Here is a 12,553-nt window from a genome sequence, read left to right as displayed (position 1 = left end):
GTAAAGCCAGGAGTCATTACAGGCAATCTAAACTTATCCCCAGCTTATATTCTAAACCTTGAACGTTACGTCAGTTGTTGGAAACTTAAAAACACATTTCCACACAGAAACATAATAAACAGTGATTAGTTTGCTCAGCATGGCCAACAAAAGTCTCACTGGTCCACAGTGCAGTCCAGGTTGAATACTGGGGATTGATAGGAAATAAAACCGGTGGCTTGCTTCCCTCTTTCTAAGTAAGTCTTAGACATTTTTTTTTTAATTTATTTTAACGTTTATTCATTTTTGACACAGAGAGAGACAGAGCATGAATGGGGGAAGGTCAGAGAGAGAGGGAGACACAGAATCTGAAACAGGCTCCAGGCTCTGAGCTGTCAGCACAGAGCCCGACGCGGGGCTCGAACTCACGGACCGCGAGATCATGACCTGAGCCGAAGTCGGACGCCCAACCGACTGAGCCACCCAGGCGCCCCCTTAGACATTTTTTTTAAGTAGCTTATTGGCAATCGTTTGCGCTGAAAGACATGTCAAACAGACTGGGGTTGGCAGAAATGTCCTCCACTATCTTCTAATTTCCAAGAATCTGGCTAACACTCTGTGACTTGGGCAAGTCACTAGGGATTAGCCCCAGGTACTCACTGCTGTGAGGGGACAGATTCTACCATATCTACCTGTGTCAGTGTCAGAGTCAGAACTGGAAACCTCTAATACCAACTTAGATTTCAGTGGTCATACTGAGGTTACAGAAGTTTCAACCGTCTCCCAACAGTGAGGGTCCTCTGTTTGTTAATGTCTCCAAAAGCCTTAATAGAAAGCACCAATACTGAAGATTAATACAGCAGTCTTCTCCAGAAAAGGCAAGACACTTCAGGTTTTGAAGTGGCCAGGCTGCGAGAGTCATGTTTGAGGTGATCCTGGCAGATCCAATAAAATTAACTGTTTCTCAGGCTTGAGCTAACAGCATTTGGGGTAAATAGCAGATCAAAACTCCATTCTAAATGCTCGGTGTAAATATAACCTGCAAGGCACCAATGAGACAACTGGGAGCAGGAACTACAATTACGCTGCCAGATGAAGCAGGGCAAAGCAGACCTTTTCAGTGTCCTCAGGAGGCCCAACAGTCTAGCAAAACCTCAGAGGAAGCTTCCCTTTCCTCCCACATTATTGTGGAGAGAGACACAATGTTTCAATCAGCAGAGCGGAGGCAGTGGCCAAAGCACCTTGGTGACAGGAGAAAGCCAAAGGAAGCCATGGGACGTTGAAAGCTGTGATGTATTCCTTTCAAATGCAGAGTTTTAGGAAGAAAGGTCATTTAAGCAAATTAAGGTAAATGCTGGGCTTAGAATCTTAAGAGGCGCTGTCCCAATTTTAAGAAACTGACACTGGGGAAAGGAAATGAGTACACGGACAAATAGAATGCATGAACATATCACCTAAGAGCTTCAGAAGTTAGTACGTTCCTACCACTAGTCACTTTCTGGTACTGAAAACAAAACGGCCACACATGATCCCCCTAAAATCATATCAATAAATACTGGAAATGCTAAGCAATAGTTTCAACGGGAGACTATAATACGGTGAGTCAGCTCCAGGTCTGTGACAACGTAAACTGAGAAATCACACACTAGAGGGCTGGAGGCGTAATCTCCAGAAGAGGTAGCCTGAAAGTCGTCGCACATAAAAACAAAAGTATTCCCACAGAACCAGGTCCTTTTTGGTTCACTTTTAGGTTAATCGCACATCAGATACCCCTGAGCAGAAATCTACTGTACACAGAGCTGGGAGGTTTGGCACAATGTTCCCTGCATTCAGAGAAAGGCCCAGCTTACCAAGAATTCTGACCATTCCGAGTTGTGCCTTCTCTGCCCCAGGCAGACTAAGGCAAAACAATCAAAACAAACACATGCACGCTCCCCTAAGAAGCGGGCGGGGGAGAGAAGCGGAAGGAAGCGAGAGAAGGGAACAGATGGGTGTGTCGGGTGTGGCAGGGAAAGATGGTGTAGGAATGGCCGTCACCAGACTGAAGGAGGAAAGAGACACACACCACCTCATCCCAGTGTAAGGAAAGGACAGGTTCTCTCAGCTCCAATCAGATCAAATAAGATGACAAAAAACCCAGATGCCCCACACACTCTAAAGAGACCATCCAAGATTAACACAAATCATTGAGCAGAGAGTTAAAACTCTAGGCTAGATACCGTGGAGAATACCGAGATAAAAGACTTAGTGTGAAAATGCTACATAAAATATACTGAAATTCTGCCCCTTAACAAGGCTGACACTTGCACACTGGCTGCATTCAGAAGAGGTAAAGAGACAGAAACCAGAAATAAGAACCAAAAAGAGTGGGCAATGATTGTAGGTAAATATGGGGAAAGGAAAGGGAGAAGGGGCAAAGAGTGGCCATTCTGTGTGTGTGTGCACAGCACAAACTCACACACCTCCATAGGGCACTTCTCACCCCTTGAGTCTCTCCTGTTACATGGGGCATGATTTGCATGTGTGACGACAAATAAAATATTATTAAATTATTAACGAATATTAATTTAATATTAAATAACATTGAGATATTACTTATCGTACATGCAAACCATGCCACATACACACACACACATACAAACTACGCCATACATATATATACACATCAACACACACATACATGCATCTATACAACACACGCATCAACAACGCAACACAAGCACTCAACAATCCGAAGAGCAGTCCTATGGCCCGCTGGACTGGGTATTAATCCTTTAGTTGCTGCACAGCCAAAGTCCAGGGAAAGAGCAAGAACCGGGGGTGGCACACATTGTCAGGGCAGCAGCAGCAGACCAAACAAAAGTATCTCAATATTCCAACAACTGGTACAGTCGCGCTGGTGCACACCAGCTGATTTTTAGCCACGTGCACGTATGTATGTACACACACCGTAGCGGGGGGAGCAGAACAGAGAGTTACAAGTCATTCACACCTGTAATTATAAAAGGAGCCCTGGAGACTCCCTGATGTCCATGTCTTAGCATGCAGATATTACTACCCAATGACTAGGAATCTACTTTAACAAGTATTCCAAAAACACTAAATTTAAATGGAGAGAGAAGTGGCCATCAGTGAAAATAGTACAGTAAGGACTTCTGAAAATCCTCTCCTACATAAAAGCAACAAAAACACTGGCAAAAATCATCAGAGGCAACTTTTTCAAAACTACGTAAATTGACCAAATGCTTGCAGTAATCGTTATTTAAGAATAACCGCTGAATTTCATTAACAACTGTGAGCTTTGTGGCATTTCAAATGGCCCCATTTCCATCTGTCTCCCCCCACCACACACACACACACCTCCCTCAGAGCCCCTTCTATTCCCAGAGAACTGTCACTAGCTGACCTGGTAGGTAGATCCCTAGAAGACCAAGCAAGGCTGTCTTCATCTGAACTGACTTAGAGCATCCCTGTGCAAACAGCCTTTTCTCCAGGGGCATTTATCAAAAACAGTAAGAGGCACTTGTTTAACATCACAAATGTCTAGAGCAGTGGATAAAAATTAAGGCAAACAGTAAGCTAACCAAAAAGCTTAAAAAGGAAAATTTGAGAACAAGATGTCCACAGAGAGCTTTGGAAGCCTCTGACATACTCCTGAGATGGGAATCCAGAAGGCCATAATACATCTGTGAGTTGTGCACATGCTCAGAAACGATCCGATAAGGCTGTAAGGGCTCACCTCTGGCCAACCTTGAAGTTTTGGGCAAGCATGAAGTGAAGGGTAAGACAGAATTGCAAAGTACCTGGCTGAGTGTTGAAGATGCACCCCAACATGCACACTGGCCCTCAGCAAAAGCTGGGAGCTTTATTGGTTCTAGGCATTTAAAAATACTCTGCTTATGGGCCCCTGGGTGGCTTAGTCAGTTGAGCGTCTCTGACTCTTGATTTTGGCTCAGGTCATGATCTCACAGTTCGTGAGTTTGAGCCCCGCGTAAGGCTCTGTGGTGACAGTGTGGAGCTTGCTTGGGATTCTCTCTGTCCCTCACTCTCTGTCCCTCTCTCTCTCTCAAAATAAATAAACTTAAAAAAAAAAATACTCTGCCTAACCATTAGATGACTTCTAGCTAATTAAGCAGAGACTTCAGTGGCCACACATGACGCAACAGGATTGCAAGTCACTAAACAGACAACATTAACAAAAGACAACAATAAACCTTGAGGAAGGGATAGACTCTGATTTCCAGAGTTGCCCCATTATAAAATGTCCAGTTTTCAACAAAAAAATTACAAGACATGCAAAGAAACAAGAAAGCAAGATTTGACAAAGTACAACATCCATTCATGATAAAAATCCTCAACAAAGTAGGTTGAGAGGGGGGTGCCTGGGTGGCTCAGTTGGTTAAGGATCTGACTGTGGCTCAGGTTATGATCTCATGGTTTAGGAGTTCGAGCACCATATCGGGCTCAGAGCAGAGCCCGCTTCAGATCCTCTGTCCCCCTCTCTCTCTACCCCTTCCCCATTCATGCTCTCTCTCTTTCAAAAATAAATAAAAACTTAAAAATACATACTGTTAAAAAAAAAAGTAAGTTTAGAGGGAACATGTGTCAACATAATAAAGGCCATATATGAAGAACTCACAGCTAACATCATACTCAATGGTGAAAAACTGAGAGCTTTCCCCCTAAGGTCAGGAACAAGACAAGGATGTCCACTCTCACCACTTTTATTCAACGTAGTACTGAAGTCCTAACCACAGCAATGAGAATGAAAAAGAAAGAAAAGGCATCCAAATTGATATGGAAAAAGTAAAACTTTCACTATTTGCAGATGACATGGTATCATATATTGAAAACCCTGAAGTCTCCACCAAAACACTGCTGGAACTGATAAATGAATTCAGTAACATCACAGGATACAAGATCAACATAGAGAAATCCATTGCGTTTCTATACACTAATAATGAGGTAGCAGAAAGAGAAATAAGGAAACAATCCCATTTACAATTGCACCAAAAATAATAAAATACCTGGGAATAAACTTAACCAAAGAGATAAAAGACCTGAACTCTGAAAACTCAAAAACTACCGATGAAAGAAATTGAAGATGATACAAATGGAAAGACATTCCATGCTCATGGATTGGAAGAATTAATATTGTCAAAATGTCTATACTACCCAAAGCAACCTACAGATTTAACGCAATCCTCATCAAAATACCAACAACATTTTTCACAGAATATAATCCTAAAATTTGTATGGAACCATAAAAGATGCTGAATACCCAAAGCAATCTTAAAAAAGAAAAACAAAACTGGAGGTATCACAAACCCAGGATTTCAAGTTATACTACAAAGCTGTTGCAATCAAAACTGTATGGTACTAGCACAAAAAAAGACACATGGATCAATGGAGCAGAATAGACAGTCCAGGAATAAACCCACGATTACACGGTCAATAATCTTCAATAAAGGAGGCAAGAATATGCAATGGGAAAATGTCTCTTCAACAAATGCTGATGGGAAAACTGGACAGCTACATGCAAAAGAACGAAACTGGACCACTTTCTTACACCATCCACAAAAGTAAACTCAAAATGGATTAAGAACCTAAATGTGAGACCTGAAACCACAAAAATCCTATAAGAGAGCCCAGGCAGTAATTTCTCTGACAGGGGCTGGCCATAGCCAACATTTTTCTAGATATGGCTCCTGAGGCAAGGGAAACAACAGGCAAGGGACTACATCAAAATAAAAAGCTTATGCACAGCAGAGGAAATGATCAACAAAACTAAAAGACAACCTACTGAATGGAAGAAGATATTTGCAAATGACATATCTGATAAAGGATTAGTATCCAAAATACGTAAACAACTTATACAACCCAACACCCAAAAACAATCCAATTAAAAATGGGCAGAAGACAGGAAGACACATTTCCCCAAAGACATACAGATGGCCGACACATGAAAAGATGTTCAATATCATTAATCATCAGGGAAATGCAAATCAAAACCAAAATAAGATATCACCTCACACCTGTCAGAATGGTTAAAATCAAAAGCACAAGAAACAACAAGTGTTGGCAAGGATATGGGAAAAAAAAGGAACACTTGTGCACTGTTGGTGGGAGTGCACACTGATATAGCCACTGTGGAAAAGAGTATGGGGGTTCCTCAAAAATTAAAAATAGCTCTCTCCTTTTCTCCACCATCATGGTATGTGCAGTTGACAGTTCCTCACCATGTCTTCTCAAAGACTCTCAGGATAAAGCAATTCCTGGCCAAGAGACAAATGCAGAATCGTTCCATTCCCCATTTTTCCAGGATGGATGAAAACTGGTAATAAAATCAGGTACAACTCCAAGAGGAGGCACTGGAGAAGAACCAAGCTGGGTCTGTAAGGAATTCCACATGAGATGGCATACATATTTATGCTGCTCATATCCTGTCACTCTATGAGCATCATTACTACCTGAACAATAGACATGTTTTATCCAGGAAATGATTCTTCTGTTACTTTGCTTCTGCACCAGTAGGTTGGTTCAGTAATAAAGATGTGAGATGTTTTGCTTGAAAAAAAAATTAAAAATACAACTACCATATGATCCAGTAATTCCAACTACTGGGTATTTATCCAAAGAATACAAAAAACACTAATTTGAAAAGATATATGCACCCTTATGTTTCTAGCAGCATTATTTACAATAGCCAAATAATGGAAGCAGCCTAACTTCCCATCAATAGATGAATGGATACAGAAGATGTGGTATTCTCATACAATGGACTACTACTCAGCTATAAAAAAGAATGAAATCAGTGGGGCGGGTGGTGCCTGGGTGGCTCAGTCAGTTAAGCGTCTGACTTTGGCTCAGGTCATGATCTCACGGTCTGTGAGTTCAGCCCCGTGTCGGGCTCTGTGCTGACAGCTCAGAGCCTTAGCCTGCTTCAGATTCTGTGTCTCCCTCCCTCTCTGCCCCTCCCCTGCTCATGCTCTGTCTCAAAAATAAATTTAAAAAATCACACACACACACACACAAAAGAATGAAACTGGGGCACCTGGGTGGCTCAATTGGTTGCACATCCGACTTTGGCTCAGATCATGAACTTGCAGATCATGAGTTTGAGCCCCGCATCAGGCTCTGTACTAATAGCTTAGAGCCTGGAGCCTGCTTCAGATCCTGTGTCTCCTTCTCTCTCTGTTGCTTCCCTGCTTGTTCTCTCACTCTCTTTCTCTCAAAAATAAATAAAGATTAAAAAAATTAAAAAAAAAAAAAGAATGAAATCTTGCCATATGCAATGACATCGATAGAGCTAAAGAGTATTATGCTAAGTGAAGTAAGTCACTCAGAGAAAGACAAATACCATATGATTTCACTCATATGTGGAATTTAAGAAACAAAACAAATGAATAAAAAGAAAAAAAGACTCTTAACTACACCAGATGGTTACCAGAGGGGAGATGGGTGGAGGGTATGGGTGAAATAGATGATGGGGATTAAAGAGTACACTTACCATGATGAGCACTGAGAAATATACAGAACTGTTGAATCATTGTATCATATACCTGAAACTAATGTAATGTAATGTAATGTAATGTAATGTAATGTAATGTAATGTAATGTAATTATACTGGAATTAAAATTTAAAAAGGGAATAACAAGAAAAAAAGAAAATTCTATGAAACTACCAAAGTGAAAAAAAGAAAGAAACAGGAAAGCATGGTTCAAACAGGGGAAAAAAGCAAACAGACTTAAATTATCTATTTTAAATATGTTCAAAGAATTAAAGGAAACCATGTCTAAAGAACTTAAAGTATAAGAACAGTATCTTACCAGAGAATAGCAATAAAGAAACAAATTATTTTTTTAAAAATGAAATTCTGGAGTTGAAAAGTACAATAACTGAGGCGAAAAATTTACTGGAGGGACTCAGCAGATTTGATCACGCAAAAGAAAGAGTCAGCGAACTTGAAGATGACAGGTCTGTTTGTGTATTTATTTTAAAGTTTATTTATTTTACTTATTTTGAGAGAGAGAGAGAGAGAGAGAGAGAGAGAGAGAGAGAGAGAGGAGAGAGAGAACCCCCAGCAGGCTCTGCGCTGTCAACACAGAGCCCAGCTCAGGGTTCAAACCCACGAACCATGAAATCATGACGTGAGCTAAAACCGAGAGTCAAATGCTTAACCATTTGGGCATCCACCCAGGCGCCCGAAGATAGGTCAATTTAAATTTACAGTCTGAAGAACAATATCCAGTCTAAGGAACAGTTATGAAAAAAGAATGAGAAAAAATGAATCAAGCCTCAGAAACCTGTGGACACCATTAATAACATCAATATATGCAAAACAGAATTCCCAGAAGGCAACAAGAAAGGGAAGGAGGAATAAAGAATACTGGAAAAAAATCCAAATAGGCCTATAACAAACACAGACGTGGAAACACATTCTACAAAAACAAACAAACAAAAACATACGGCCATATGGCTTCGCTGGTGAATTCTACCAAACGTTTAAAGAACAATCACAGCAGTCCTTTAGAAACTCTTCTAAAACCTAGAAGAGGAAGTTATACTTCCCAGTTAATTCTTTGAGGCCGGTATTACCCTGATACCAAAACCAGACACAAAGATATCACAAGAAAACTACAGACCAAATTTAAATTAAGATTTTTGTTCGCTAATTTTAGAACTCAGATGATTATTTTTAAAACCACTCCCAAAAATGGCTCAGAGGAACTGCTAAGCTGAGGCCTAAAAAAAGCCAATTCCACCAAATACTTGTCTACACAGCTGGGCCTGGCACTATCAAGCAAATTTTCCCCTAACTCCGCCCCCCTTCCTCCCCTTTTGATGGATCCTGAAAGTTACTCCCCTGCAAAAGGAAATGCTTCAAACTCTAGTCACATCCTCTAAAACTTTAACTCCCACGACCCAAACAAAAGGAGCAGTCAGGCTCACAGCATGTGAGAGCAGGTACAAGTTGTGTGCTCCAGTGACTTTCCTTTTTTAGACGTTTCCTTTTTTAGGGAACCAGACCTAGCTCATTCTCTCAGAGCCCAATCCTCTGTCAGTCAGATCTAAGATTCCTTCTGGACTTAAATGGTAGCAAAAACAAACGCCACCACTGGCCCTCACAAAATCAGGGCAGCCAGGCCCCGGATTAGATATTCTGAATCAGGAATAGAGTTAAAGCTTAGGAATCTGTATTTTTAAAATGACTTTTCAGGGCACCTGGGTGGCTCAGTTGGTTAAGCATCCGACTTTGGCTCAGGTCAGGATTTCATGGTTCATTCGTGTCAGGCTGTGCTGACAGCTCAGAGCCTGGAGCCTGCTTCGGATTCTGTGTCTCCCTCTCTCTCACACAAATAAACATTAAAAAAATTTTTTTTAAATAAAATAAAATGACTTTTCAAGTGTTTTCACAATCAGCCAAGTTTGGGAAGCTCTGGTCCAAATGGTCCAAAATTAATATCAAAGACAGAGAACGCCAATTACAACCGCTTCTCACCCAAGTAATTATCACATTAGATCCAATCCCTTTTTCTCAGTTTCCTGACTACAAATTAGGACTTGTGTTTCAGATCACTGACATTCTGCACCATGATGTGCCTCTTAAGTGAAATCTGGTACTTGTTGTATTTATATGATTAGGACACGATAATGCCAACTACTCTCCTGACAATGCAATCAAAGGGGGCCAATCAACATTACGTTGTTAGCCACGACCCTTCATCCCAGCCCACGCTTACAGAGCCTGCATCAGTGGGAGCATACAAAAGCCTCAATAACACAAAAGTTCTGGTCTGTTTTTCCACCTTTGGTTTCCTAGAAAGAATGTGACCCCCTATATTAAAAATTTCTTTTGGGGTGGCGGGGGGAGGCAGTGCCTGGCTGACCCTGTCAGTAGAGAGACCCTTGATCTCAGGGTTGTGAGTTCAAGACACCCATTAGGTGTAGAGATTACTTAAAAATAAAATTTAAAAAAAAAAAAAAAAGATTTTTCTTTTAGTTCTTCTGCTTGCTACCAGACCTCACTGTAGGGATCCTCTCAGTCAGAAAAGAAAGGTGTGGTCCCCCCTATGTAACTGTTATTACTTAGGAAGAACCTAAAAGGAGATCCATCACAATTAGAAAAACAGAAGTAATTATGTCTTAATCATGCAACTAACATCTGAGGGCCTACTATATACAAAGAAACTTCCTACTCAGCAACATGATAAAAAGAGGTACAAATCTTGTCCATTTCCGTCAACAACCTAGCTGAGAGGTAAGACAAACTTTTTAAAAGGTGTGTTATAATCACCCACAAAAACTTTTATGTTCATAGCAGTATTACTCCTAATAGCCATAAAGTAGAAACAATCTATGTGTCCATCAGCTCATGAACGGATAAGTAAAATGTGGTACAGCCATACAGTGGAACATAATTTGACAGTAAAAAGAAATGATGTACTCCCAACACATGCTACAACTTGGATAAACCAAGCTAAATGAAAGAAGCCAATCACAAAGGACCACATATTGTATGAGTCCATGTAGACGAAATGACCAGCAGAGGCAAATCCACCAACAGAAGCAGACTGCTGGTTGCCTCGAGCTGGAGAGACTAAGGGAAAATGAGAAGTGACTAATGAGTGCCAGGTTTCTCTCTGGGGTGACAAAAATCTTCTAAAATTGATTGAGGGGAGAGGGTCGCACAGCTCTGTGAACAGAATAAAAACCGCTGAACTGTACGCTTTGAAATGGTGAGATCTATGCTATGAGAGTTACATCTCAGTGAAGCCATTACAAAAAACATGGCATTTATCTACTACAGCTTATGTGTATTCCCTATGACCCATCCATTCTACTTCTAAATGTACACCTAATTAACAGAAATGATACATATATCTACCAAGAGTCATGTACTAAAATATTCATAGAAGCACTATTTGCAATAGCCAAAGAATGGGAAACAACCCCAAATTTACCAACGATGAATATATAACCCCGTGATGAAATCACACACAACAATGAGAATGAACAAACTCATACGTCTTGCAGCTACACAGATGAATTTCACTAACATTATGTTGGGCAAAAGAAACCAGATACAAGAGAGTATAAAATGCTACTTACAGGCAGTTCAAATACAATTCAAATACAGGCAAAAATCAACCGTGGCATTAAAAATCAAGATAGTGGTTACCAGCAGGTGGGTGAGTGGGGGGTGGACAAGGACAGAAAAGGATGGGATGGACAGTTCCGTTAAGCTTTTCATAATCTGAGTACCAATCACACAGGTATGCTCTTGAAAATTTATGGCACTTTTAATTCTCATATATACTAACGCAACTTACTAACTTACACAATTTTGGCATTATGTTTCAACACAGAATTTACTTAAAGAGACACAAGAGATGTGTCTACAACAACAGAGAACCACAAAAACACCCAAATATGCACTGTCACGTCTCGTGTCCCTCCAGTACTCTGAGTGCAAAGGTGCCAGAAAACAGTCATTGAGGAAATGAAGGGAGACATTTCCTCTGTCTCTGAAGGGATGAGGGATGAAGTGCTCTGAAGGGAAAAGAACAATTTCAGTGCCACTCACCTGGGCCTTCTCTCTCTTTGCTCTGATCAGCGTGTCTTGGTAATGCTGGGCCACTTCTGCGAGAACCCCCTCAAGTTTAGCGGCAGGAATCTGCAGGGCCTGCAGAGTCTTTTGGGCATCACCTTCATCCAGGGCTTCGTTAATTAAACCAATGGCTAAAATCCCTAAATATGAAGGGACAAAGGTTATTTTCTTTTAATTAACAAATTATTTAAACAAATCTAAGTAATCATAAATCCACCCAAGCATTATGATTCAAATCATAACTTGACACCTATAATATTAAGCAGCATTTAATTTTTTTTTAGTATTTGTTTCATTTAAAGTAAACTCCCTGGTATCCATATTGCCACTGAAACCTCAAGTCTTTCTGTTTTATTTTTAATTGCTCTACCTGAAAAGTTGAGAGAATTTTCATGAAACTGACTTTAATAATCTAGCTTTCAAGTACTTTGCAATGTGTAATCAAAACCATTTTTGAGTCACAGCACGTCAGAGTTCAAAGAATCCTAAAAAGTCACCTGATCAACATCTTTATGTAAGAAAAGACTAGGCTTAGAGATTTCTTCTTCAAGATCACACCGCAAACAGGTGGCCGATGGCAGATCCAACCCGAGGGCTCCCCACCCCAAGGCAAGGCTCTTCTCACTAACCAACGGCATTTTTCTTACAGGAAATACAAACTGAACGAATTAAAACTAAAAACATTCACTTTTTAGGTATCTCAGGCAGCTGCACTACTTCTGTAAAGGCTCGGTGGTAGAAGAAAAATTTGGCTGACCTTTGACCCGAGTTTCTGAGATGAAGCCTCTGAACCCCTTGGAATTTCCTAAATGGTAGGATTGTCTGTGTTATTCTTGCCGGGCTTCTAGGACCACACCTGAGTCTATCTATGCGAACCAGGCGGGCCGCTGGATGGTCTCAGGACGGGGGCTGGTCATGCCGGCAAGACCAAGCACGCGATCAAAATACTGAGGCTTTGAGCC

General features: G+C 40.8%; 1 protein-coding gene across 1 annotated transcript in view; it reads right to left on the bottom strand.

The window, feature by feature from the left end:
• IQGAP1 (IQ motif containing GTPase activating protein 1) overlaps positions 1–12,553 on the bottom strand; it is a 100,132-nt gene that overhangs the window by 32,922 nt on the left and 54,657 nt on the right. The window contains exon 15 of the mRNA XM_027068142.2: positions 11,568–11,731. Coding sequence (XP_026923943.2) covers positions 11,568–11,731 — 164 coding nt within the window. The remainder of the gene's footprint in view (positions 1–11,567; positions 11,732–12,553) is intronic.

The sequence above is a fragment of the Acinonyx jubatus genome, chromosome B3 (genome assembly GCF_027475565.1).
Source record: "Acinonyx jubatus isolate Ajub_Pintada_27869175 chromosome B3, VMU_Ajub_asm_v1.0, whole genome shotgun sequence".
NCBI lineage: Eukaryota > Metazoa > Chordata > Mammalia > Carnivora > Felidae > Acinonyx > Acinonyx jubatus.
The sequence above is the reverse complement of the archived record's forward strand: the minus strand, read 5'-3'. Positions and strand labels throughout refer to the sequence as shown.